Below are 25932 nucleotides of genomic sequence, written 5' to 3'. Positions count from 1 at the left end.
TAATTATATATAACTATTAAACAAAACAAAAATTAGTTAGATATTACTAATTGTATTTATGTCTTTAGCCTAGTTATAAGATTGTTTAAACATGATGAAATGAAGTATAACAAGGGCTGTATGGGCTTGGAACGTATATTCAATTTACTAATAAATCACAAGGGTCTCAAGGTCCTTGGTTCCTTCCCTTTCTTCGAAGGGGCGGACTCAGATCCTATTTGTAGACATTCTGGAATACGTATCTTGGGGCCTGGTCAAGATACGATAATACATGTTGGTTGTTATCACATATAACTGCATGACCTTTATGATATTGCGGGTGATACTCTCACCAGTATGCCTATCATAATTAACGTGTAATAGACGTGCAAACAACCGCACAGGTGCTTATGGAGGCTCGGTTGAGAACCGATGTCGATTCCCTCTAGAAGTCTTGGATACTATTATCGATATCTGGGGTCCACGGCATGTTGGAATTAAGATCTGCGCATCCGATGACATTAATGACTCTATAATGTCTTATGCAGAGCTTACAGAAACATACGACTACCTTATCCCTCAGCTCGTCCAACGGAGATTAGCGTTTATCAATATTGTCCGCCGTGGTTGCTACCCTGAACGATGGCACGGTATCCAATACCGTCCAGAGGGCTTTGAGCTACCGAATAATTGGGAACCCCTTCAACAATATGGACATCTGATTAAGTATCCTGGTAGCGAGACGATGTTGATGGTGAGTCACCACTATACTGTCGAGGAAGCCGAAACGCTACTGGATGAGGGCAAGATTGACCTTGTCACATTTGGCCGGGCATTTATCTATAATCCAGTAGGTCGGATAGATATAATTTAAGCCTCAAGTTTACTAATAGTTTAATAGGACGTAATCACACGGATTGCCCAGGAAAAGCCCTTCGCTGGAAATGATCGTAGTAGGTTTGTAAATTATGGACACTACAAAACAGTTGATGAATTCTACAACGATTGGCCTCGGGTTTCAACTTGATGCTACAGCGTTATAGCCTATTTGTAGAAAATATTATATATTTTCTAAGGTTATTATCTCAATGTGCGGTAGAGCAACTAAACTTCTCTCTGCTTAGGAGGGGAAGCTGGGCTTTCTATGAAGCTGACCGTCTTGGATATTCGTGTTGCTAGGGTCCGCATACGTTTGCTTAAAACTGCATTAATTCGAACACTTAAGAAATATATATGGGAATTAAGCATGTGACTCCCCTATAAACATATGACTTTAGATCTTACAGTTCAAGAGGATCATGTAAGCGACGTAATAACTACTTTATTACATGTATATATTACATAACGTACATACGCGAGTCCATGTGAAGGAGAACCTTACATATCTCTCCGCGGCAGGTGCGGGTCCGTAGGTACATTAGCTCCCGTAAAGCCGACCCAACAGACCGCCCGTACTCGGAGTAACCAGGTACCTAGAAGTATCCTTTTCCACAATGTATTATTTGAAGCTAAATCTTCCCTTTCCCCTATTCTTCAACTCACCTCCAACCCCAGATCCAGCTCGACTAAATAGAAGCTGGCCATATCGTTAAAATGTCACTGACATTTGAACAATTTATAAAATTCACGACCGACTCAGGTATGACCAAATTATTTCCTTTTCAGCATGACCGTCGCACAAATACTCTAGGGGCTGTCTAGACGCCTGTGACCTGGGTCAAGTAGCTCTTGACTACCTAGGGGATCCCGTTTTAGTTTATGGCCAATTGGATCGGTCATCAGTTAATTCAAATGAAAATCGCGAAATATATTGGATATACATGTCGGGCTTGGTTAGAGAGACCCTAATGCTTGCCTACGGCTCATTAGCGAGAATGTTGTCGCGTATGTGACTTATACCTCAATGAGGGTAGGATTTGGAGTATAATGCCCTACTATACGTTAGTGTTATATGATTCTGTAAGGGGTGGACTAAATACTCTAGTTATGTAGCTCTTCAAATTTTGGGCAAGGTCAGCTTCAAGGAGGTTATGACAAAGGGACCTCTCTGGTAATTTCTGGTGGACTTGGTCGCCGAACCCAGAAAATAGCCCTTTATATCCCACGAACCAACAACCTTTTCTTTTTGAACCGAATCTACAAATCTCTTCGTTGAATTGCTAACACCAATCCACAGTCGGTCTAGAGAGGACCTTCCGCCTGTTCCAATCTATCGTACAGATCCTCTCAAACTTCACCCTCCCCTTCAATGTGCTCCTCCAAGTCTTCATTCTCACAACAGAGAAAGCCCCCTCTCCTGCAGCAACCCGCGTCGTCCTAAAGGCTCTTAACCAGCGTCTGGGACTCGCCCGGCGTTTCTTCCGGCTATTCCGATTTTTGGATTCCTTCAACGCGGCGCAGAAGCTCTCCTCCAAGCTTTCCACCGCCCAGGGCGAGAAAGGAGCCGCGCCGCGCGGATTCCTAGCCCAGGTGCACCCATGGATTGACGTCTTCTCAAAGACATTCATGGGTATGTACTTACTACTAGAAGCCAGCACGATGGTAGACGCGCTGCAAGTTCCTGGGCTAGCAATATGGACAGCCGAGCGGGAACGCACTATTACCGTCGAGGGCCAGAGGTTCTGGCTGTTTTCTCTAGTCTGTAGCGCCGTGTACAACGTCCTGGAAATATCCTTCACGCTCTTTTCTGCGCCGCCCGCCCCAACTGAAAAGGCAGCCTCTTCCGAGAAAAAAGTGGCAAGTCGGGAAAAGCGCAAGCAGGAGCCGAAGCAGGAGATCACGACTAAGGTGTACAAGCTAGGTCGCGGTGCCACGGCTAGCATTCTCGACATCGTCCTCCCGGGCAGTGTGGTTGGCTGGGTTAAAGCCGACCCCGGTACCGTCGGTCTAGCTATGTTCGTAACGACGATCTTGACAAGTATGGATGTGTGGGAGAGGTGCGGACGAGAAGTCGCGGGGGGGTAAGTAGATCCGTGATAGCGGGTCTTGATGTTCGTCACATCCCTTTAGAGGATTCCAAGAGCACTCGTGTAACTGTTTTGGACATGAAGCTTGGTCAACTTGATGAAATTGAGTGTCACTAGAAGGTACCTAGGAATATCTAGGAATTGAGTGCTGCCTCTGTGCGGATATGTACAAAGTAACGAGTATTTGTGGTGTACAACGTGGCTGAGTATTTCTCGAACCTTTCGTATTACGCCATCTAGCACTATAGTATAACAGGTGATCCGTTCAAGTCTATTGGCCAGGGGCAATAAGCTTGCCTGCTGCTCGAGCATTAGGCTCCCATCCACCAGCCAGAGCTTGTGCACCACCGTGTTCCGCTGCATACTTCTGCATTCTTGCCTGCAGCTCGGGTCTGAAGTGGCGGATAAGACCCTGGATGGGCCAGGCAAACGCCTCGCCAAGAGCTATTAAGAAATCAGTATTGCTCTTGATAAATTAACAAAAGATCGTGATAACGACTTACCGCAAATCGTGTGCCCTTCGACTTGTTTCGTTAACTCCTGCAACATATCAATCTCCCGCTCGCGGCCTATTCCCTTCTCGAAGCGGCTCATTATTTGTTCGGTCCACTTGCTACCCTCACGGCACGGTGTGCACTGTCCACAAGACTCGTGTCGATAGAAATGACTTAATCGGGATATGGCTCGGACGACATCGGCGCTCTTGTCCATGACAATGACGGCAGCAGTACCGAGACCAGATTGGCTGTCCTTTAGAGCGTCGAAGTCCATTAGTTGGTCATCGCATACACTCTTAGGGAGAATGGGAGTAGACGAGCCACCAGGAATAATGGCAAGCAGGTTGTCCCAACCACCCCTGACGCCACCGCAGTGCTTCTCGATCAGTTCACGCAGGGGAATGCTCATCTCCTCCTCGACGGTCGCGGGATTGTTGACGTGGCCGGAAATACAGAAGAGCTTCGTTCCTTGGTTTCGCTCACGGCCAAAAGAAGCAAACCAGCTACCTCCTCTCCTGCAAATCGTAGGAGCTACAGCAATAGTTTCGACATTGGCGACGGTAGATGGGCAACCGAATACACCGACAGCGGCCGGGAACGGAGGCTTTAGACGAGGCTTGCCGGGTTTGCCCTCCAAAGACTCGATCAATGACGTCTCCTCGCCACAGACGTACGCACCAGCACCGCGGTGTAAGTATACGTCAAAGTCGTATCCGGAGCCGCAGGCGTTTTTACCGATTAATCCATCAGCGTAAGCTTCGTTGATGGCCCGTTGTAAGACGGCAGCTTCAAGGATGAACTCTCCACGAATGTAAATATAGGCAGCGTTAGCATTCATAGCCCGTCCGGCAACTAGACAGCCTTCGATAAGCTTGTGGGGGTCCTTTCGCATAATCTCTCGGTCTTTGCAGGTGCCAGGTTCGCCTTCGTCGGCGTTGACAACCAGGTATCGGGGTTTCGTGTCCTTATCCCAATCTTTGAAGTTCATAAACGACTGCGTCGCGCCAGTGATTAGCGATTATCTTCTGGTGGGAATTGTGATAATTCGACATACCCATTTTAAACCAGAAGGGAAACCAGCTCCTCCTCTACCTCGTAGACCCGAAGCTTTGACCTCACCAATGATCCAGTCGTGGCCCTTTAGAATGATTTCTTTCGTCTTGTACCAATCTCCCATCTTCTTGGCCGATTTTAGGTCGGCAGGGTAGCGGCCGTAGAGGTTCTGGAAGATGCGGTCTTGGTCTTTAAGACCGCCATATGTTCGTTTCGGGCTTCCATCCTGGACGGTCGCGAAACTTCGGTTCTGCTGGGACGTGGACTGTTGCGGTAATCTCGAGCAGGACGGTAGAGCGACACGTGATAGGGCCTTCGCGGACGCTGCCGACGGCGCTGTGGTCCTAGACAGCATCTTGAAGGGGTTTGGTTGCTCAATGGAGCAGAGGGAGTGGAGAGGCCGGATGGCAATGGAGAGGGATTCGTAGGTTTTGTCGTGGAAAAGATAAAGCAAAGTGAGGCCTTTGAATAGAAATTACTGGCCTATGATTGGTTCGGGACATCTGGAGGCGGGCCTACCGTCTGTGGCGATCACCTACCTAACCTTTAGGTTACAGAGCTAGGTAGGTACAATACAATACAATCATTGCCTTAACCTAAGGTTTTTACTGTGGCTGAATGGCTGAGTAATGAGGTCATCGGGTCTTTGCCTTTATCTTCTGCCACTTTATCGGAGTGCGTCATGTTTAATGCCAATATTCAATTTATGCATATCTAGGATGTAGATAATCACTGATAAGTACCTAACCTACCTTAAGTATTTGAAGTGCCTATCTACTAAGGTACCTACCTACCTACATAGCTATTATCCATCATTAATCCTCATCTTCAAACAAATCCTATCTCCACGCTGCCATGAGTTTGAGCGCATCAACACCTCCACATTGATGTTCTACCCCACACAACCCATTAGAGGGCAAGATGTCCTCCTCTAAACGCCAGTCGATCCTCCCGCGTGTCCAGTCCGGCCCGAAAGCTCCCGTCAATTTCTCTTCATCAATCACAATAGCTGATTCTGCTCTTCTGGCGGGGAACCACACTATCAATATCAGTTCGGAGACGGTCATACATCCTCGAGCAAAGATAGATTCCTCTAATGGCCGAATCACAATTGGTCGGAGATGTATCGTCCACGAACGAACAAGCATTGGGGCAACCTCTGCAGACCCGACTCCTAGCGAGTCACGCGACGGCGTGATGGTCAGCGACTATGTGACTATCGAAGTTGGCGCAGTGCTCGAGTCCGGCGGCACACTGATTGGCGAAGGATGTCTGGTTGGCGTAGGCTGCAGAGTAGGCAAGGGAGCGAGGCTAGGGAAGGTGAGCTCATCTTATATTCGTCTTATATTGTTGTGGTAAGTTGAGCGTTAACGGTGGAAAAGCACTGCACTTTAACGCCTCACAGCGTTATACAGCCTTGGGAGATAGTGCCAGACTTTACAGTCGTGTACTCGAATGGAACGAGACGGACTGATAAGCGTGGCGTCACGGATTTAAAGAACAAGGCACAAGCGCGTCAGATCGAAGTGCTGAGGAGACTAATACCCAGCAATCCCGCCAAGTTCCAGTGATCTTGTTAGATACCTTTAATTATGATTCGACGCGGCCTCTTCGATGATACCCTCTTAAGTTTATTCACCTTATATCGTCAATGATTATTTGACTGCTTTACCTTTGGTGAAACGTGCATAATAGGTAAATTTAAAGTCGGACCCTGTTTTATAGACAAGGTATATTCAGAGGGAGGCTAAGGAAGTTATCAAGATCATGAGATTAAATATCGTAAGTAAAGATTCTAGCAGTAAACCCACCGGGGCGATATGGAAGCGAGAAGTACCTGTTAATCTGCTGGCGTACATGATAGCAATGGAATGGTTGCTAACCAAAGCTTGAATATATATCCATAATTGAAGCTAGGTGCACTGGATATTAGTGAGGCTGAAATCGAGTATGTATCCAATACCCGCACAATAAGAAGCAAACCTTGTTATTTAGCATTTCAAGCCCAATCAGCTTAATGTCCAAGGCTTGCTTCGGTAGCGTACTATAACCAATAGCCAATAGTAGCCCGTATCGAAGCGCATATCCTCTACACATGTCGTATTATGAGACATTATAGTTTGAGGCAGTGAGGGCATCCATGGGGCTATGGCTTTTCCAGTTTTGCTCAGAGATGGCCAACGAGCTTTGAGGCTGAGCTTACACCAAGGCTATAACCTCTTTTCTACTTGTTGCCCGGCTACCTACCCCGTTATTCTGGAAGCCCGGTATTTCCTAACGCATTGGGTGCTTTCAAACCCGAATCATTTATATTCATTACCAGTATATGTACCTACCTGTTATATTGCACCTAAACTACCCCTAGATATGGGTAACGAATAATCACAATGGTTAGTGATCCAGTTCTAATTAGAGTCTTTATTACAGTGACGTATAGCCTCTCCAGCAACTCCATCCCGACCCCAACTTGGGCAGCGCGAATAGTGTAATTATTGACATATTATTACCTAAATAGTAACACGGGGGTATTGAAGTTCCTTTTAACTAGCCGACCGCATTCTACTATTCGACGCGGGTTGGAACGCTTAAAGAACTGTATCCCTACTACAATTCATTTGAGTGGAGAAGATGAGGCAGACGGAATTTCTCAAGATATCAACGTGTTAATCGAGGATAATATCCGAAATCTTGACCTTGGGGTCGATCTGTCAATAAATGAAAAGGAAGTCTTAAGACAGGAGATCACCAAAGTTTCCCATCGGACATACTTATGAGTATATCTCGTCTTCAACGCTATGAAGGACAACGTCGATATCACGAAAGAAGGACAACAACATATTCATACCCTTCCTCGAATATTCAACACAAAATTAGTCTACCCATTACCATCAAGCTCATTTTCCAAATGACGAACCAATCCAAAATTCTGTGGTACAAGATTTGGGCGTTTCTGCATATAGAATGTCCACAGTTCTACTCTGCACTGACGCATGCATCATACCTTAGACTCGAAGTAGCCACCAGGAAGCTATTAGGCATGGGAAGTCTAGATATCGAAAGATACGAATAATAACCAATGACCATTAATGTGGGCGGCTCAAGAAGGTCACCATGTAGTAGCGAAGCTGCTACTCGATAACGGTGCTAATGTCAACTCAGAATATCTATCTGACACACCACTAATGGAGGTCGTGTAAAACAGGCATATCATTATTGTAAACCTACTACTCGAGAAAGGTGCCGATGTTGAAGCAGCAGACATCAAGGGCAAAACCCCGCTATTCCATGCTGTTACGCTGAGGAGAAAGTATGATATCCTAATTTACAATTATTGCATCATACAAGTCTTGTTACAACATGGCGCAAATATTCAAGTAAGGGACATCACGGGTAGGACGTCACTATTGTATGCTGCCGAAGAAGGCTGTGATGCTGCGGTTCGTTTACTGCTCGAGAGAAGCGCTAATACTGAATTAAAGGATAATCAGGGAAGAACAGCATTATCTTATGCTGCCGAAGGGGGTCATACTACTACCACGCGAATAATTGCTTGAACAATGTGCGGACGCTGTATCTATGGATAAAAGGCACCGGATACAATTGTACTATGCAATCAAGTGGCAACATGATGATGTTGTCCGACTGTTAATAGACATGAGTATCAGTAATATCCCAAGACATGCCAAGGGATAGTTACTACTTTATGCCATCCAGGGGGGATAGAATAACATTGAGAGGATACTACGTGAGAATATTGAATGCATTTTTTTGTCAAGCAAGTTGCAGCGTAACGGGCGCTTACCGTCATCATCGTCTATAATAGTTGGTATCATTATAGACTTCGTGGTTATCTTCTTGTTCACTGATTGCATTGGCGATATGATGAATCGATTTAGCCACTCATTAGGTTGCGGTATAAAGACAACAATTTCCAGCTGTTAGTCGCACTGATTTCAGACCTTTAACTAAAGATGAACCTCTTGATCACAACATACCACGCAACCCCCGGCTTCTCCAAAACATTCTCCCCCTCCGGAACCAAGTAGTCTCTTCTACCACTCACGAGATCCGCCTCAGCTAATCGAATGATCTTGGTCTTCTTCACTAACTTCCAACCGAAGTACAAAACCGTGAATATCGCGATCACGACGTACGAGAAGACGAAATCTACCGCTGCGAAGCCCCCGACGAAGACCTCGTACCCGGAGATGAAAACAAGAAACAGATTCAGTAGGACAACGAACCAAGCACCATACGGATATAGGAAAGCCCGATAAGGTAGCTCGTCGATGCTGTGGCCTTGTAACACCCAGGCCTGGCGTAGTCTTAGGTGCGTGACGCCTATGAAGGCCCACGCGATGAAAGTGGCAGCTCCAGAAATACTAATTAGATAACTGAACACTTTTCCAGGAGTAGCAGCGATGTTCAGCAAGGCCAGGAGACCGAGCACGTTTGAGAAGATGATAGCGTTAGCCGGTACCCCATTAGCTGTCGTCCGGGCGAAGAAGGCGGGTGCACGACCGTTGACCGCAAGCGCTACAAGGCTCCGTGAGGCGACATAGATGGCGCTATTGACAGAAGATAGCTGCGCGGTAATCATAACGACATTTACTAGATTCCCGCCGCCCGCCCAACCGGCATGCACGAGAGCAACCGTCCAAGGGGACTGTGCGGACTTGCTAGTCGCCGTTAAAAGCGAACTATCATTGTACGGCACGATGATTCCTGCAAAGAAGATCAAACCCAGGAAAATGATTAATATGCGCCAAAAAGTCTGTCGGATCGCCTTAGGCAAGTCCCTCTTCGGATTGCGGCTCTCGGCAGCGGTCAGAGCCAGCATCTCAGTGCCGCTGTAATAAACTGCGGCTAAGACAAAAGTCTTTCCGAAACCGTTGATCCCGTTTGCGATCGCCCCGGGGTCCCTCCAATATCTGAATCCAATGTACTCGCCACCGATAGCTCCCGTGTTGACAAGAATAGCGACGAGGAAACCACCGACGACGCAGATAAGCTTCCAACATGCGAGCCAGAACTCCATCTCGCCGTAAACAACAATGCCCAGGAGCGAGGTACACTGAAAACCAACCCAAAAGATCAGTATCCAAGCGTACGGCGGTACCGCATCGGTCCAAAGCCCCATAATGAGCGAGATATTGTTATAGTCATTGGCGATATTTGTCACCCAGGCATACCAATAATTAACCCCAAGCGCGAACGCTAGTGCCGGGTCGACAAATCGGCCAGCGAGCTCAATGAAAGCGCCTTGGATGGGGAAGAGCGTCGCCATCTCGCCTAGGCTCTGCATGACGAAGAAGACGTCAATACCGATGATGAGAAAGCATACCAAAGCGCCGACGGGTCCGCTGTAGGAGATCGCTGAGCCGGACCCGTACCATATACTAGCTCCTACTACGCCACCGAAGGCGATCATTTGCTATATTCTTTTGAGTATTTACGCACGATAGAATTGCGATAGTTACTGACTAGGTGGCGATTTTTCAGACCGCGCTGTAAGCCATCGTCGATGATATTCCCGTTACTCGCGAGAACAGTTTCTCCTCTCCCCAATGCAACTTCGTCAGGGGAAGTTGTCGACTTTTCGTCGTTGGCTCCTGACGTTGAAGATGTCCCCATTGTTGTAGACAGAGCGGTACTTGGGTGTTACAAGCCTTTCTAGACGATTAGTCAAGAACAAGATGAGGCTCAAACTAGAAGAATAAATGGAGGAATATTTCTGGACGTGTCCATTTTGCCATAACGTATCATTCGAAGATCCACTATAACCGTCGACAAGGGATGAGCATTCGGTATAGCCAAATCCATACTTAAGCCTACCCTTAATCATTAAAACAGACACGCCAACTACTTCGAGATTCTCTTAACTGCTTAGGTAGGGTAGATGCTTTGTTCCGGGTGGTATCTATAGTATCCCTCCCTATTATTGGCAGATAGCGTTACATTCGGGATTACGACATCCAACATGAGTAGGTCTTATCACGCAAGTGGTCCATAACCAGACAAGCCTCGATAAGGACGTAGTAAGCCTTGAGAAATACTTATTCGTCGATCAGTAAATGTGTGAGACGGGTTGTACAGGTGTATCTAGATATTTGGTTGCTACTGTACGCACTTTTACGAGTTATTAGTTCGAATTTGGTTGGACTAGGCCCGTTGGCAATATTATGAAACTACTGTTTCCTTTGAAAGAGCAGGTAACAACCCAAATGAGCCGAATAGCAGCCGTATTGGAAGATGATAATGAGGAGCCCGCATCAGCATGGTGGTAATTTGGAGAGGAATGGTGTGATCGATATAGGTCCGGAAGGGGTCATCCCATGATCGAAACTCTTAATCAAAAAGAATAAGAGTAATCCATCGTAGAGTTCATATAACCATAATTTTGGCTATCAGACGTAGGTGTATCAGACGTAGGTGTATGAATAGGAGGCAGCACCATAGTCTCAAGCTCACGTAACGATTGAGCCAACACCGGAGTAATTATACCACCTTGGTGACCTTTCTCACGGCAAAAAAGTAGTTGCCAATCTTTTCACTACCAGTCACCTCCTTCCAACCAAGACCAGGAACGTAAACTACGCCCATACATCTAGGCTCAGTCCATTCTGTCCTGTTCTGGAGAAAGTGGGTTTTTAGTTCTTCTTCATTGATGTACTTTTGCCAGTCGTGGGTACCTTTCGGTACTATACGAAGCAAGTCTTCCGCCACGAGATTGGTCGTCACCCAGCTAAGCCATGTCCTTGCGATAGTGCTAAGAACCAACCATCCTCCCGGTTTGACGAAGGGAGCACACCGATCAAGGAAGTCGGCTGGGTTCGACACATGTTCTATAACTTCAAAGATAGACACGATATCGTAACCGTCCTGAGGCGTACCTGGAACCGGCAGATTTTCGATAGGCGTATTTATGTAAGTTAACTTAGATTGCAAGGCAGGATCCCGCTTAGCATGTGCTTTAGCAATAGATAGCACCTCAGGGCTAGGGTCTATGGCCGTTACGGACGCGGTCGTAGGTAATCGGGCAGCAGATTCGGCGAATATACCTCCTCCACAGCCTATATCCAAGTATTTTAGGTTATCGAAAGGTGGGGGTGGATCATCGAGGGCTGAAGAGCGACATGAGCAAATGAAGTCGTGGCGCAGAGGGTTCATCAAGTGGAGGATGCGGGACGGTCCGTGGGGATCCCACCACGAGGATGCGAGGGCGTTGAAGTGGGAGACCTCATCGGGCGAAACGGTTGTGAACGTGGTATCAGCGGAGGTAGAATTCGGGGGTGAGTGAGAAGCCGATGCCGAGGCTTTCGTGACCGAGAAGCTCCGGCTTGGAGATAATATTATTATGCATCGAACGGGACGCGGACTGACTGGAGAATATCGGAGTTGTCGGACAAGAGCGGGTTTTATACGGGGTGGCATGATTTACCGTCTTCGATAGCAGCTTTAGCTTCATGTAATTTTAGAATTTCTCTGTTTAGCTGTGACAGATGCTGTTGTCGTGCAAGAGTAGAAGACGGGAAAGATTGATGGCATGAAGATTGAAAAGTTCCAAATTAGGTAACGAGCTTTGCCCAGTGAGCTGAAGAGCCATGGCCATGCATGTGAGTTACCCTTTAACGGCATGCGCCGGCTCAGCCTAGTGGAAAATCCGATCGGGTGGTACATGAAAGGGTAGAATTTGGAATTGGCCAGTAAAAATGCGCGATAGTGTCTAATGTGATGTAATTTCGGACCCTAAGGGGATGGCGGATTAACTTGCGCCCCATATATCTTTAATGCGCAAGCCCCTCATAGTTGAAATCCGACCCCGCTGAAGAAAGTCCCTTTAGAAGTTCCCTCGGCGAAGTCTTAGCTTAGATGAGACAAATGGGTCATCAGTCAGCATTTGCAAGTTGCTTCCTCATTGTCCGGTCTGAAAATCCCGGGATGAGTAATTGCCTGCCGTGATTTGTACTCAGTTATTTCTTACTCATACTTCAACTTTCCAGTTCCTTCACTGTGTAAATTACCTCTCATACATCGAGACTTTATTGGCCTTTGTTCCTAAAAAGCGACTTTACTCTGAACAGACAACATCTTACCACTTATACGCCACCGTTCGATCGTACATTGTGACGCAGTCCTCCAATTTATTCCCGATTTGCGATACCTACTCTAGAAAGCCTTGGGAAGTAGTAACATTAGGGTATCTTATAAAAACTCGCCTATCATGCCATCTGCACTCATCAATCACAATAAGTTCGACGGCATACCCGAAACAATTGCCGCATTTCGTACGTGTCCTTAGTCCTAGGTATCCAAGAGGATTTCCCCCGAGATCAATTTATGTCGCAGTCGACTAACACTGACCTATTGGTCTAGGAAATGGCGAATTTATAGTCGTTATGGACGACCCGAGTCGCGAGAATGAAGGTGACTTGATCATAGCTGCCGATAGCATAACAACCGAGCAAATGGCTTTCATGGTTCGACATACGTCCGGCTTAATCTGCGCGCCTATCACACACGCCCTTACGGAATCCCTAAAACTACCGCAGATGGTAGAAAATAGCGAAGACCCTCGCGGAACCGCCTACACAATTTCTATCGATGCCGCCGACCCCTCCGTTACTACCGGCATCAGCGCCCATGACCGCGCCCTAACAGTCCGACACCTCGCAGATCCCAAATCTACCGCTGTCAGCTTTCGGCGCCCAGGCCACGTGTTCCCCCTGCGCGCACGTCCAGGTGGTGTCAGAGCTCGGAGAGGCCATACCGAAGCTGGAGTGGACTTTTGTAGACTGGCGGGTAAGCCGGAGGTGGCGGCGATCTGCGAGATAGTCGAAGACGGGGACGAGGTCGCCGGGAGGGCCGTGCGAGAAGGCCCGGGAATGATGAGGGGTGAGGGATGTATCGCATTCGCGAGGAGATGGGGACTCAAGGTCTGCACAATCGAGGATCTAGTCGACCACATAGAAAAGACCGAAGGTAAACTTGGCGCCAATGGGAGCTCATAGTTCCTTGCCGAGGTATAAACATGAAAAAAAAGATTTTGGATATAGATGGACAGGAGAGCATCTCTAATATGACTACCCGAAGTAGTTGGGGATGCGCAAGTGTTCGTTGGAGAGACAAAAACACTTATGTACTTGGTGAAGCAGACGGAGATACTTTACTTGGATCATACGGGGCTTATAGAAAAAACGTTGGCAGTATCAAAGTCATAACTCTGAATACTACATTGTATTATATCTAGTTTACATGGATCTGATATCCAAGCTGAAATAAAATATCCCGAGATGTATTAATTTCAGGATAACTCTTACACATATATGATATGGTCTGGTGTAATCCATAGCAAGATAAACAGCTTTATTTTCACTGGCCATTCAATTATAATAAGAGTATGCAGGTATAAAATCCAAGTCACCTATCGGGGCCCGTATTATTCCCTTTGAAAATGTAACGTATCCGGGGACAAATGGTGCAATGCCGACGTCGGCTATCTCTCCCGTGACGGTGCCCAGCCGGTGCCGGCTAAGGCTAGGCACCGACTTTCTTTTTTGCTTGCTTACAAGGTACAATACCTTAACCTAATGTAATCTATCTCGTGAAACATAAACCAATACTATTTCTTGCATGCACATTGTATCGGATTTATTGGTGGTTTTTATATGCTGCTAGTTATTGGATAACTACCTAAGTTTACTAACCTAGATGTTTGGAAGAATCGTAAAGCCCTTCAAATGGTTTTACCATGTGTTCGGAATCGCCGCGATCCACGAGACCGGTCGGAATGCCTATCTCATTATCTTGGCGCGGACGTGCCGGATGTTTGCGTACGGGACCAATGCGCTGATTTTAGGTACCTACATTTTTCTAGTTAACCCCGCGAAAAGTGTAATAGTCCGGTTGTTTAATAAGATTTGTAGCGATCTTCTTCTCCGCCTTGGGGATATCGGATCATCAAATTGGCCTGTTCATGACATTTACGCTGGTGGGAGATGTCATCCTCGGAACCTTTCTTACACTCGTCGCAGACCGTGTCGGGAGACGAAATGTCTTACTCGGTGGCTCTATACTGATGATACTGAGCGGTCTCATCTTTGCCGTCTTTGAAAATTTCTGGATTTTGCTCCTTGCTGCAATTGTCGGTGTTATTAGTATTACCGGTGGGGACTTCGGACCATTTCGAAGCATCGAAGAGTTAGTCGAATTATCTTTCAAGAATGTTATAGAATTAATGATTTCTAACAATTATCTAGGTCTATAATCTCACAGCTTACTACCCCCTCGATAAGAGCAGATGTATTGTCGTGGCATGTCACTACGGCACTATTTGGCTCATCATTGGGAAGTGAATTATCAGGAAGAGTCCTCCGCTACTTGCAGAGTAAGGATAATTGGACTGAGGTTGACTCATACCATGCCCTCTTTTGGATATATGCCGTAATGGGTATTGTTAACCTTGTATTGGTCCTATTTCTAACAGACGCCTGTGAACTGCAACCAGAGAAAGAAGCTTATACAGAGCTCACACAAGATGATAGCACAGACGACACTGACGTAGATGCGGGGCATTTTGAAGAGTCTTCGGAGGTGACTCCTACCCCTCAAGCATCTCGAAATTGGATCATTCGGGTCTTTAGGTGGCTATCGGATCAACTAGCCCAAATATCACCGCCAACCCGATCGGTGATGTATAAACTCTGGTTCTTGTTGGCTGTCGACTCTCTTGCAGACGGAATGGTGCCGTACTCTCTAACTAACTATTACATGGACGAAAAGTTTCATCCAGCCAAGTCAACCCTTGGCGACATTACCTCGTTTAGTTACTTTATGGGAGCGATCTCAGCGTCCTTTGCGGGTCCTCTAGCTCGAAAAATCGGATTAATTAACACAATGGTGTTTACTCACACCCCGTCCTCGGCCGCTGTGTTATTCTTCCCTTTCCCACCTTATCTCTGGATGACGGCAGGGCTTTTGCTCATCCGTGCAGGATTGAATAATATGGACCAAGCACCACGGGCAGCCTTCATAGCAGCGGTGGTGAAGCCCGAGGAACGAACGGCAGTTATGGGTATCACGTCCACCGTTAGGACTCTAGCCGCTACAGCAGGACCCACAGTCACCGGAATGTTAGCTTCGAGCGACCGATTTTGGATTGCATTCATTGTAGCAGGTAGCTGTCGGTTATCATACGACTTCGGCTTATATGCAATGTTTGTGAATATGAAACTTCACACGCATGAAAAGCCGGTCGACCTGTCCAATCAGCATGGTCCAAGACGGGTCCCCGACGAGGAGATGGAGTTGGAGAGTCTCGCTGACACGGATAGCGGAAGCGAAGAGACACGCTCTGAGAAGTCAGAACCCGAGACGGCTACTCTTCATGTTCCTGATAGTAGTAATCAGAGAATTCGAAGTAGAAGTCCACGCCGAGCGGAGATCTAGTGTTGACCCTTTCGAAAGAGAGAATAGTCTAGCTCAGAAACCGTCTCTGTTGCTATTTATGTTGAGCAGCCTGCTAGTAGGCTTCAAACAGAAGATTCTGTAGAACAGTACTCTTATAACTACAATCAGTTATGTTCTATGTTTTAGCGCCCACTCAACTTCCCTCTAGGATAGAGTCTTAGAAAATTTAAAATTCAGAAATGGCAATCTAATAATTCAAAGAGGGGGTATATAACTATCTGTGCTAGGAGATATGAAGTTTGCTTGGAGATCTATCTCCCGTATAGTCGACTTTTCTATGGGTATTCTAATAATAGCAAGGTTGGTTTACAAACAACTCGGCATGAGGTGTCTATTCGCTTAAATGGCATTATCCAATGTATCAATCCATCCACTAGGCCGCGGGACGAAGAGGCTCCCATTAAATCTCTCGGAAACGAAATCTCGGATTGGCTCAAACTTTCGACACGTATGAATTGCATCCGTCTTCACATATTCACTGCCGTACCCATTGAAATACTTTAACGGGACGACAGCTGTACTGCCCCAACACATTATCGACTGGCGCAGTTGATCCAAACAGTGGTCTTGTAGAGTTAGCGGTGAGGAACTCGTGAGGGGGTGTGAAAGAACCACAAACCGGTGTAAACGGATCCATGAAGGGGGGTTTCCGGATAGACGTCGCGGTGTAAGGCTTGCCTGATTTGGTTCAGGCAATGCAGCTGATGGAACATGTCGAACCTGATTTATTTATAGTTAGCATATAGAATTCGAAGTGTCTGTATACAGAAATGGGGCGAACAACTCACCCTGCCGTGTAGCCGCTCCTGTGGTGGTCCCAATACTCTGAGTATTCATCTCCCCATAATTCCTTCGCCTCGGTCTCAGAAATCGAGAAGTATCTTCCCCATAGGAGTTTCTTCCAAGCAGCATCTACATCTGCAGCTGTACCGATGTAAGATATATCGCCTGGCTGAGCGACGAGGAACTCATCTCCGTTTGGTGCAAAGTCTACGGGTAGCTTGAACTGGACTTGCTCAAGCTCAATAGAACTAGGTGGTACTAATTGGCGAGATATCAGATAATGGCTCTAGGTGCATCGTATTTTTAGGCAGCTTACATAGCTTCTCCTCTTGGAACCCGGTTTCGTAGCTACCGTTCGCAGGATGTTGGGATCTAAATTCGATGATAGCTAATGCGAAGATTATGCCCAGCAAGAACATCCCAAGAGCGATCAGAATTATGGAGAGGACTCCTTGACTAGTATCATCTCGCACACACTGTCGCCGCCTTCTAAATCTGGGCTGCTGTCTCTTCGGTAAGAAATAGACTAACTCGCCCTTCTCAAAGTCGTCTTCTAGTACTTCATATATCGGGGGTAGCGATGGAGTATGCATTATCGCAAACTGATTTAACGGAGAAGGAAACGAACGAAACGAGAACGAAAAGAATGAAAAGAATGACGATTATTACAAAATATTATGGGAACAAGAGGACCGGCCTTATCACTATCTAGAATATACTGCCCTGCAGTTACTGAGAATTGAAGTTAAAATAAGAAAATGCGTAGTTCTACAGAGGGAAGAATCCGTTCTGAGTTTGTATTTTCCTGACGACCTTCTACCTTGTCGGAACGTGCTCACCTGCGGCAATGATACTGGGATATAGATAAGATATAAGTGAAATGAGCCTTTAGAGGGCAAATGCGAAACCGTTCAAACGAAACGCCACCCTTTGTGTGAGCTTTTGCTAAGATGTCGCACTCTATCCTAGCGGGTTGGGTTTATTAACAACCCCTTCTTATTAGGTACTAAACCAGATAAGGCACGCGTATCCGTTCTTTCTTGGCTAGTTGAAACCAAGCTCTGAGGGCTGAGGCTCTCGTGCTGAAGGGAAGGGTAGATCGTCTCCTTGAGCTCCACAAAACCTGTTAACTAACCATACTATGGTTACAAGCAAAAGTAAAATTGCCCTGTCAGGTACCCGTGGGGCGAGCTAGACAAAACACCATATTATTTTGGTACTAATTTATTATAGATATCCCAAAGGTACATACTTAAAAAGGGGTTTATTTAATATGGTTATTTTTTTATGTTAATGTTATTCCTATATATTTATTTTGTTTTTTATATTAATAATATTAATAATATAATTTAATTAAAAAGTATACATATTATTTAATTAATTATTAAATAACGTTAACGCGTTTATATACTTTATTATAATTGTAATTTATTTTATAATAAAATTAAAAAAATTATAAAATATTTAAAAAATTAAATTATTAAGGTTTATTAGGTTAAAACCGCTATTTTTAAGCTTCGATCAAATTGTTCACGGTTTTTAATTCTTTAATAAAAATAAAAATTCGTTAAATTTATTTATGTTTCGAAAAAAAATTGTTATATGATTTTTTTTAAATTATTTTTAGTTTTATTTAATATTATTTTTAACTTATATATTATTTAATCAACGTTATAACAGTTAAGCTTTTTTTATTAAATAATTTATTAAAAACCTTTTTTATTAAACGATTTAAAACGTAAACGTAAGGTTTAAACCGTTATTTATTACCATTAAACCGTTAAATAATAGTTTAAAATATTATAAACCGATAAGATTTAAATTACGAAAAACTATCATTGTTGTTAATAAGTTATTTAACGTAATAATAAACAAGACTTAAACGTCTTAACCTTGGATCAAGCCTTATTAAACTTGATATCAAGGATTTTTAAATGATAAAATTGATGAAAAAGAATGACTTGTATTAAAAGTGGATGATATTATGTAAAATAAGTATGTACGATTATAAATGGTATTTATATTAAGAATATAATTACATAATCAAGATTAAAGTCACTTAATACACCAGTACCAATTTATAACCTCCTTTCGAATTTTATCGAGGCTACGAGATCAAATTTAACCCACGAAATAAGGGTTGGGACCTGAAAAAAAAGAAATAAAACAACACGAATGGGGATCGAATCCTAGGCCTTGAAAAAAAATTTCGCATTGCTTGGGCTATTGGGGCTATTGAGGCTTTTAATCATCAGCCTTATGGTACAGCCTTGTGGTATAGCCTTATAGTACAGCCTTCCCAATATTAAACAAAAATTGATATTTCCTGCAGAATATAACATATTATTTTAACGTCTAAATCTTTGTAAAAAGCTTTAAATAGTTAATAATAGTATTATATTCTAGAAAAACTATAAGGATTTATTGATTAAATAAGATATATAAAATAAATACATAAGATAAAACTATAAGCTATAAATATAAGAAAATAATAAATATATTTATATTAAATATATAATTAAATGGTAATGATTGTAACTATTTAATCAGAAAAATATAATAAATATTAGATTTTTATATAATCTATAACTTAAGATTATATAATAATACCTTTATTTTTGACAATATAACACCATACCAATTTAATATTTTTTAAAATTAATAATATTAGTAATAGTAAAGTAATTTTAATAAAAAAGTATTCCAATTCAACACATAAATTACTAATTAATATATTTTTAATAATAATAAATTGATTTAATTATCAGAATTACTTATATTTTTATTTTTTAACTTAACAATCTTAGTTTGTTTTTTAACCTTGGCTTTAATTTATTTAATACAACTTTTAACCTAATTAATAACTTTTTTAAACTTTAACCTAATTTACTCAAGTTATTTTTTAAATTTATTCTAATTTAACTATTTTATTAAAAAATTAAGCTATAATTAAATAACAACAATCTCATATATATTAATAACTTATATATACAGAATAAACTTCTTATATTTATACTAATTAACTTTATATAATTTAAAATTATATAAATAATGTTTATTTAAATTTATTATATCCAAAAATTCTTTAATCAACATATTACTATCACTAATAATCGGTTTAACTAATTACTTTAGGATTTTCAATATATTCAAAATTTTAATCTACTATTTCTTTAATATTTTCAACTTAATCCTAATAATAAATATTTTTTATTATAATTTATGTTTAAGTATAAGGCTTATATTTTTTAAAGGTTATAAAAATACCGGCAGTACTAATTCCTTAATCAATTTATTAATTATTTTAATACCTAAATACACAAAAAAAAATTATATATATTTTTTAAATAAAATATACAGATTTATACCATATTTTATCGTATTTAATAAAATTTTCGATTTTTTTATAATTAAATATAACGTAAACCTATACTAATATCCACATATTTATTTATTATTCTAATCTATTATTCTAAACAAAACTAATTTTTTAGGTATAAAAGTTTAATCTTAATCTTTTATAACTATTTCTAACTACTTACTAATATAATTAATTTATTAATTTATTCCATTTTTAATTATATCAAATATATAAATCTATTTTTATTTAAATATATAAATAGCAAAAAGATAATAACATAAATTACCTATAGCTTCCTTCGTTTTTTCCAAATTTAATAAATTAATAAATACTAAAAAAACCATTACTTTAAAGCAATTTTTTAAGATCTTTTTTATTTTTATACTAAAACCTTTTATAACTTAATAATTAAATATCCAGGCTATTATTAACTTATATTTTGTTATTTAATTAAAAATATTTAATATTATTAACTTTTATAAAATTATGATTTATTCAACATATAACTACTTTTTTTTTTTATATAACTAAAAAATATGGATAAGTTTAAAGAATAGATTTTATTCCTATTTTTTCTTATTAATTTTTAATAACAACAACTAGATACATAATAAATCATTAAGTTTATCGCTCGAAAATATAATCCTATCAATAATAATTATACGCTAAAAATTGAAATTAATATAATCTTCTTAATCAAATAACTTACTAATATAAATTAAATATTAAAACAAATAAATTAAATTATATATCTTTTACTACTTGACATTTATTTTAACTTTTATAAAAAAAATATTAAACATTTTAAAAAATAAATAAAAAAAATACTACCGGTAGTATATTAAATTAGTAATGGTAATATAATAGGATATAATAAAAATAAATTAATATAAAGATAGATATTAACTTAATTAAAACGTTAATATATTAAATAATATTATAAGAGAAAGAATAAAATACTTATAAAATAATATGGCTGATAGTTTTTTTATATTATATCTTAAAACCTTATTGTTATTAATTGAAAAGATTTAATTGGTTAAAAAATTTGTTAAAAGATGGTGTATATACTTATATATACTTATAAATTTTAATATGGGGTAATTATTATAATATTTACGATTTATATGAATTGTTTTTTTTTTCGCTTTTTCTTTCCTTTTTTATAAACCTTCGTTTCCTTATTTCGTATTAAATAAATCTTAATTTCTTGCAATTTATCTTAATTCATTTTAATATTATTTAATTGATTTTTATTTGATCAACAAGATTGTTTTATTTTATTATAATATTATATTATCTTAAGGTAAACTTTATTATTTAATTCTTGATATATATTATATATAACTTTTATAATACCTTCCTTTACCGCTATCAATAATATTGATTTTAAGGTTATTTATAAGAAGTATGTAAAATATATTACTTTTCCTTTTTTTTATAATCTCTTATCTATTTGTGATACTGTAACCGATTTAGTTAATAATAATGGTAATAGTATTGGTAATGGTAGTAGCGGTAGTTTAATTTTTAAGCCTTTCTTTTGCTTAAAAGCTTCTAAACGTTTTAATTAAGGATTTAATAAGTTTTAAACGATAAAATACTAGTAAATAATTAATATTGTTAAAAAATTGCATTTTTTATTATTTTGGATTGTAAATATTTTATTATTCGATATTTAATACATAATATTAATAATTAAGACATATAACTATTTAAATAGCTAGTTATTTAATTTCTTAATAATATAATAATTAATTGATACATTCGCTAAATTATCACAAATAATTAGTTTTAGATATTATTTAAATCTTTAATACCTTATACCAATTATATTTAAAGTTAAGTTATAAATAGTTTATTCCCTATATACGTAAACATTTATTAAGGTAGCCTAATTGGATAAATTATAACTTAATTGTAAAATCCCAAACATATTAAAGGTTTAATCGTTTAAATTTATAATTATTTGAATAAAGTCCCATATCGTATTTATAAAAAACATTTTAAATCTTCCAAATCCTTAATTTATGCTAATATATAACTATTTTTTAATTACCAATCAATTTTTAATCAATTTAGTAATAACTATGGTAACTATCTATTTATAATAAAGTAATATTTGTTTTAAGAATTTTATTTTTATTATTTTTAAATTAATTATAATAAAAATCCTTTAATTATTAAGAACATTACACTAAATAATTTACTGTATATAAAAAAGTATTATAGTAAATCGTTATTATTAAAAATTTTTAAATAATAAAAAATAATAAAATAAATAATAATAATTAACGCAATTTAATAATAAATAAATATAATACCTTAATTAAACTTTAACTTACATATTTTATCAATTCTTATATCTTTTAATTAATTAATAATTATAAAATAATTAATTAAGCCGCGTTTTTTATATTTTTATTCGCATTGAATAATAATATAATCCCTTTCTATATTCCTTTAATTTAATATCTTTAAATTTAATATCCATATAATCCTTATATCTTTCTTTTATTTCTACCGATATATCAACCTTAATTTTGATCTCTTACTATTTAATCTTTTCGTAATTATCCTTTTCAAATTTTGAAATAACTATATTAGCTATTTCAAAACTATTTTAATTAATAAATTCCAAAATTAATCCAATAATCCATTCATCATTTTCAGGATTTATAAATTCTTAATATCCTTAATTGTCTTAAATAAATAACTTTAATTTATTCCTTACTACACTCCTTTATATTTTGTTTTTTCCTAAATTTTTTATAACATATCTATCCAAGCTAAAGATATTATTAATTAAATAAAATCCTTACCAACTATACTATAATTAACATTTTTAAAATATATTAATATATTTAAAAATATCATATAAAAATATTAGATCATTAATTTTTAAAAGCTTTTTTTTTATTTTATAAGCATTCCACTAATTATTCCTTATAATTATTACTTGTTGTTTTTCAGTAATAATTTATACGATATAATTGATATCAACTAAACAGCGTTTAATTATTTATATACGTATAACGATTAAATCTTTAAAGGTTTTAACTTTTTTCCAATTTAATATCTTTTAAAATGAAATTAATATTTCGATTGGGAAAATCGGGTATTTGTTATATATGATCTTGTATAGGCTAAGTTTATTAAGTTTAACTATAGTCCTATCAACCTATACTATTACATTTAAATATTATATTTAATTTTTACCAATTCCATTAATTATTTTTATAAGTTTAAACTTAATTAACTTATAACCAATTTCGATTTAACCCTAAGTTTGCAAAAAGTAAAGTAGTTTTATTATTCTCCTAATCCCTAATTCTTTACAGACTTTTATAATTTTGTTTTTAAATTCTAAGCCTTTATTTACCCTAATCTTTAATAGTTAACCATATTATAAAATTATTCTTTTTCTTATGAATTTTGCTACGTTTACTAATTTTATTACTCTTAAAAAAGCTACTTTTAAATAATTTAATAATTATTCTTTAACTTCGATAATTACTTTATATCCATAATTGTTAAACATATACTATATGTCTAAAATCTAATAAATTAAAATAATATCTAAACTTAAATAACTTACTTTGTTTAACGGCTTATTTTAATCTACTTTTTAACATTAAATATAAGTTTTTATTACGTCTATAATATATTTATATATTTTTTTTTAATAATATATAATAGAAATGTAATGAAATATTAAAATTTGGTTTTTATATCTATATTAAATATATAAATCAGTAATAATTCTTCATTTCATAAATTTATAATTAATAACTTGGTAATTTAATTAGTTCTTATTAATTTTCTTCTAAAAAATTCCTTTAGATATAATATATTCTAAAATCTTTATTTTAAAATTAACTCAAGCCTTTCAACCTTTTTTTATATAATTAATAGATAATTGCTTAAATAATTTTAATATTATTAAATATTTTATAATTTCTTAAAATTTAACAATCCATTTATCAATTAAATATAATACAGCTAACTATAACTTATTTTATAAATTGTAATTATGATTTTAGGTTTTAAAATTAATTAAAAATAAAATAATCATATTAAGTTAAGCATTAATAAAATCGTTTAGGTTTCTTTCCTATTACTTATTTTTTTAATTAAATAATCTGTTAAATTTTCTTAATAAAACATTAACTATTATATTGCATTTACTTGCAATATATTTTATCTCAAAATCAAACATTTTAATATAAGTAATTTATTTTAATAGCGTTATATTTAATAAATTATTAAAGTTATTATTTAATTAAAAAATTAAAACTTTTGTATTAGTTTTAAGTTAAAATCGGATACTATAAACATAATTTCTTAAACATTTTAATATTTTCATAACTATAAGACATTCCTATTTCATAATATTATATTTAAATTTAACTCCTTTCTAAACTTTTGATTTATAATAAAAAAGTTTAAAATTCTTTTAATTATCAAACTATCCTATTACTACTCCCCATCCTTAACCAAATGCGTTTATTTTTAACATTATTAATCGGTTTAAATTGTAGTTAAATATAATAAAGTATAACGGTTTTGTAAATGTTTTTTTTAATCTAATCATATATTATATTTAAAATGTTTCCTATATAAACAGCTTTTTTTTTTGCAATAATCTTATTAAGGATAATGTTTTAATAGCATAATTTTTAATCTATATACAAAAGTATACCGTTAGGCCTAGAAATAATCAGATTTTGGAGATATTTTTACATATATCCCATTTAAGAATCTTTAAAATTTTGGTTTTTCTTAATAATTAGTTATTGGATCTATAGATATAACCTACGATCTCAACAGTCGGTTTATAAAATTTAAATTTCATAAAGTTTATAATAGTTTTAGCTAATTTAAAATTAAATAATACCTTCGCTAAATTTTCGATATGTTTTAATATAAATCAGCAAATTCCCGGGTAACTTTTTTAATTACCATACCTAATATTCGGACTTTTAACATTAACATTATTAAAAAATAATTTATAAATGTTTGGGATTAAGTTATATAATATACAATTTATAATTTTAAAAAAATATGCGATTAAATTTGTTATTTCTATTGAGATTATAATAAATCTTAAAAAACCAATTGAAATAATAAATGTTATTATATTTCGGTTATATACTAATAAATTTAACTAATTATATTTTGAGAATAGATTTATATATAAGAATATTACGTAGGTAGCAAATTCTTTTATAAACATATCGCAATTTTTCGAAAAAAACGCATTTTTAATTATTTAAACATTTAATTTAATAATAAAATTAATTAATTATAATTTACCGTTTTTTTTTTAATAATAAACCAAACATTACAATAAAAACTATAACTTTTTTCCAAAATTCCCACTTTTATCCTATCTTATAAAATCTTAATTACTTAATCTTTTAATAAAATTAAAATCAAAATATTTTTAACCTGCCAAACCTTATATTAAACTATTTTAATTATATATGGTAACGTAATTTTATTTTTAATCTTCCCTAATTTAATAAAATCCCATTTTAAAACCATTTTTTAGCAATAAAGTATTTTGATAAATACCTCTTTCTTTTAATTAGTAAGTTTTATATCTTGTAATTTAACTTTTAAAATTTTAAATTACTTAAGGATAAGTTATGTTTTTTATGGTTCTTTAATAAATTACAAGGTAATATTTTGATATAAACCATCCGTTTTAAATAACTTTAAGCCTTTAATATTTTTTAAAACTTTTTCAAATATCTTATCTTTCCAATTCAATAATTTAAATAATATTAATCCGTTAAATGGTATATTATTAATAAAATAA

At 37.5% G+C, this 25932-nt stretch overlaps 8 protein-coding genes across 8 annotated transcripts; 4 read left to right on the top strand and 4 right to left on the bottom strand.

The window, feature by feature from the left end:
- Positions 1–1572: 1572 nt before the first annotated feature.
- On the top strand, positions 1573–2943 carry F4813DRAFT_378549 (peroxisomal biogenesis factor 11; the record flags this gene model as incomplete). Its single annotated transcript, XM_049245350.1, has 2 exons — positions 1573–1618; positions 2156–2943. 2 exons carry the CDS (start codon positions 1573–1575, stop codon positions 2941–2943), a joined length of 834 nt encoding a protein of 277 aa, XP_049104197.1.
- A 70-nt stretch (positions 2944–3013) lies between these two features.
- On the bottom strand, positions 3014–5039 carry F4813DRAFT_102935 (NADH-ubiquinone oxidoreductase 51 kDa subunit mitochondrial precursor). Its single transcript, XM_049238410.1, has 3 exons — positions 4497–5039; positions 3449–4436; positions 3014–3389 (listed from the first exon to the last, which is right to left on the bottom strand). The coding sequence occupies exons 1-3, from the start codon at positions 4848–4850 to the stop codon at positions 3217–3219; spliced, it is 1515 nt and encodes a 504-aa protein (XP_049104196.1). The 5' UTR covers positions 4851–5039; the 3' UTR covers positions 3014–3216.
- A 177-nt stretch (positions 5040–5216) lies between these two features.
- Positions 5217–6355, top strand: F4813DRAFT_102879 (trimeric LpxA-like protein). Its single transcript, XM_049238408.1, has 2 exons — positions 5217–5815; positions 5878–6355. Exons 1-2 carry the CDS (start codon positions 5417–5419, stop codon positions 6064–6066), a joined length of 588 nt encoding a protein of 195 aa, XP_049104195.1. The 5' UTR covers positions 5217–5416; the 3' UTR covers positions 6067–6355.
- A 1751-nt stretch (positions 6356–8106) lies between these two features.
- On the bottom strand, positions 8107–10523 carry F4813DRAFT_102887 (amino acid permease/ SLC12A domain-containing protein). Its single transcript, XM_049238409.1, has 2 exons — positions 9980–10523; positions 8107–9929 (listed from the first exon to the last, which is right to left on the bottom strand). The coding sequence occupies exons 1-2, from the start codon at positions 10127–10129 to the stop codon at positions 8457–8459; spliced, it is 1623 nt and encodes a 540-aa protein (XP_049104194.1). The 5' UTR covers positions 10130–10523; the 3' UTR covers positions 8107–8456.
- A 470-nt stretch (positions 10524–10993) lies between these two features.
- F4813DRAFT_378544 (ubiquinone biosynthesis O-methyltransferase) lies at positions 10994–12620 on the bottom strand (the record flags this gene model as incomplete). Its single annotated transcript, XM_049245349.1, has 2 exons — positions 10994–11828; positions 12592–12620. The coding sequence occupies 2 exons, from the start codon at positions 12618–12620 to the stop codon at positions 10994–10996; spliced, it is 864 nt and encodes a 287-aa protein (XP_049104193.1).
- Positions 12319–13818, top strand: F4813DRAFT_343909 (3,4-dihydroxy-2-butanone 4-phosphate synthase). The gene is made up of 2 exons (XM_049241588.1): positions 12319–12783; positions 12872–13818. Exons 1-2 carry the CDS (start codon positions 12720–12722, stop codon positions 13504–13506), a joined length of 699 nt encoding a protein of 232 aa, XP_049104192.1. The 5' UTR covers positions 12319–12719; the 3' UTR covers positions 13507–13818.
- A 178-nt stretch (positions 13819–13996) lies between these two features.
- F4813DRAFT_102839 (MFS general substrate transporter) lies at positions 13997–16123 on the top strand. Its single transcript, XM_049238407.1, has 3 exons — positions 13997–14354; positions 14422–14695; positions 14755–16123. The coding sequence occupies exons 1-3, from the start codon at positions 14207–14209 to the stop codon at positions 15941–15943; spliced, it is 1611 nt and encodes a 536-aa protein (XP_049104191.1). The 5' UTR covers positions 13997–14206; the 3' UTR covers positions 15944–16123.
- Positions 16124–17526, bottom strand: F4813DRAFT_102836 (uncharacterized protein). The gene is made up of 4 exons (XM_049238406.1): positions 17064–17526; positions 16753–17005; positions 16584–16684; positions 16124–16530 (listed from the first exon to the last, which is right to left on the bottom strand). The coding sequence occupies exons 1-4, from the start codon at positions 17338–17340 to the stop codon at positions 16304–16306; spliced, it is 858 nt and encodes a 285-aa protein (XP_049104190.1). The 5' UTR covers positions 17341–17526; the 3' UTR covers positions 16124–16303.
- Positions 17527–25932: the final 8406 nt, after the last annotated feature.

This window comes from Daldinia decipiens, assembly GCF_022478715.1.
Source record: "Daldinia decipiens strain CBS 113046 unplaced genomic scaffold F4813scaffold_2, whole genome shotgun sequence".
NCBI lineage: Eukaryota > Fungi > Ascomycota > Sordariomycetes > Xylariales > Hypoxylaceae > Daldinia > Daldinia decipiens.
The sequence above is the reverse complement of the archived record's forward strand: the minus strand, read 5'-3'. Positions and strand labels throughout refer to the sequence as shown.

What these genes read in the sequence shown, in the direction of transcription:
- F4813DRAFT_102935 (XM_049238410.1), bottom strand. Translation starts at nt 4,850, where the DNA reads ATGCTGTCTAGGACCACAGCGCCGTCGGCAGCGTCCGCGAAGGCCCTA. An exon ending in TCCCTTCTGGTTTAAAATGG is followed by an intron (nt 4,437 to 4,496) that starts GTATGTCGAATT and finishes GGCGCGACGCAG; the next exon opens with TCGTTTATGAACTTCAAAGA. An exon ending in CGAAGGGCACACGATTTGCG is followed by an intron (nt 3,390 to 3,448) that starts GTAAGTCGTTAT and finishes ATTTCTTAATAG; the next exon opens with CTCTTGGCGAGGCGTTTGCC.
- F4813DRAFT_102879 (XM_049238408.1), top strand. Translation starts at nt 5,417, where the DNA reads ATGTCCTCCTCTAAACGCCAGTCGATCCTCCCGCGTGTCCAGTCCGGC. An exon ending in AGGGAGCGAGGCTAGGGAAG is followed by an intron (nt 5,816 to 5,877) that starts GTGAGCTCATCT and finishes ACGGTGGAAAAG; the next exon opens with CACTGCACTTTAACGCCTCA.
- F4813DRAFT_343909 (XM_049241588.1), top strand. Translation starts at nt 12,720, where the DNA reads ATGCCATCTGCACTCATCAATCACAATAAGTTCGACGGCATACCCGAA. An exon ending in CGAAACAATTGCCGCATTTC is followed by an intron (nt 12,784 to 12,871) that starts GTACGTGTCCTT and finishes CTATTGGTCTAG; the next exon opens with GAAATGGCGAATTTATAGTC.
- F4813DRAFT_102839 (XM_049238407.1), top strand. Translation starts at nt 14,207, where the DNA reads ATGTTTGGAAGAATCGTAAAGCCCTTCAAATGGTTTTACCATGTGTTC. An exon ending in GACCAATGCGCTGATTTTAG is followed by an intron (nt 14,355 to 14,421) that starts GTACCTACATTT and finishes TAAGATTTGTAG; the next exon opens with CGATCTTCTTCTCCGCCTTG. An exon ending in CCATTTCGAAGCATCGAAGA is followed by an intron (nt 14,696 to 14,754) that starts GTTAGTCGAATT and finishes ACAATTATCTAG; the next exon opens with GTCTATAATCTCACAGCTTA.
- F4813DRAFT_102887 (XM_049238409.1), bottom strand. Translation starts at nt 10,129, where the DNA reads ATGGGGACATCTTCAACGTCAGGAGCCAACGACGAAAAGTCGACAACT. An exon ending in GTCTGAAAAATCGCCACCTA is followed by an intron (nt 9,930 to 9,979) that starts GTCAGTAACTAT and finishes AAAAGAATATAG; the next exon opens with CAAATGATCGCCTTCGGTGG.
- F4813DRAFT_102836 (XM_049238406.1), bottom strand. Translation starts at nt 17,340, where the DNA reads ATGCATACTCCATCGCTACCCCCGATATATGAAGTACTAGAAGACGAC. An exon ending in GTTCCAAGAGGAGAAGCTAT is followed by an intron (nt 17,006 to 17,063) that starts GTAAGCTGCCTA and finishes CTCGCCAATTAG; the next exon opens with TACCACCTAGTTCTATTGAG. An exon ending in TCATGGATCCGTTTACACCG is followed by an intron (nt 16,531 to 16,583) that starts GTTTGTGGTTCT and finishes TAACTCTACAAG; the next exon opens with ACCACTGTTTGGATCAACTG.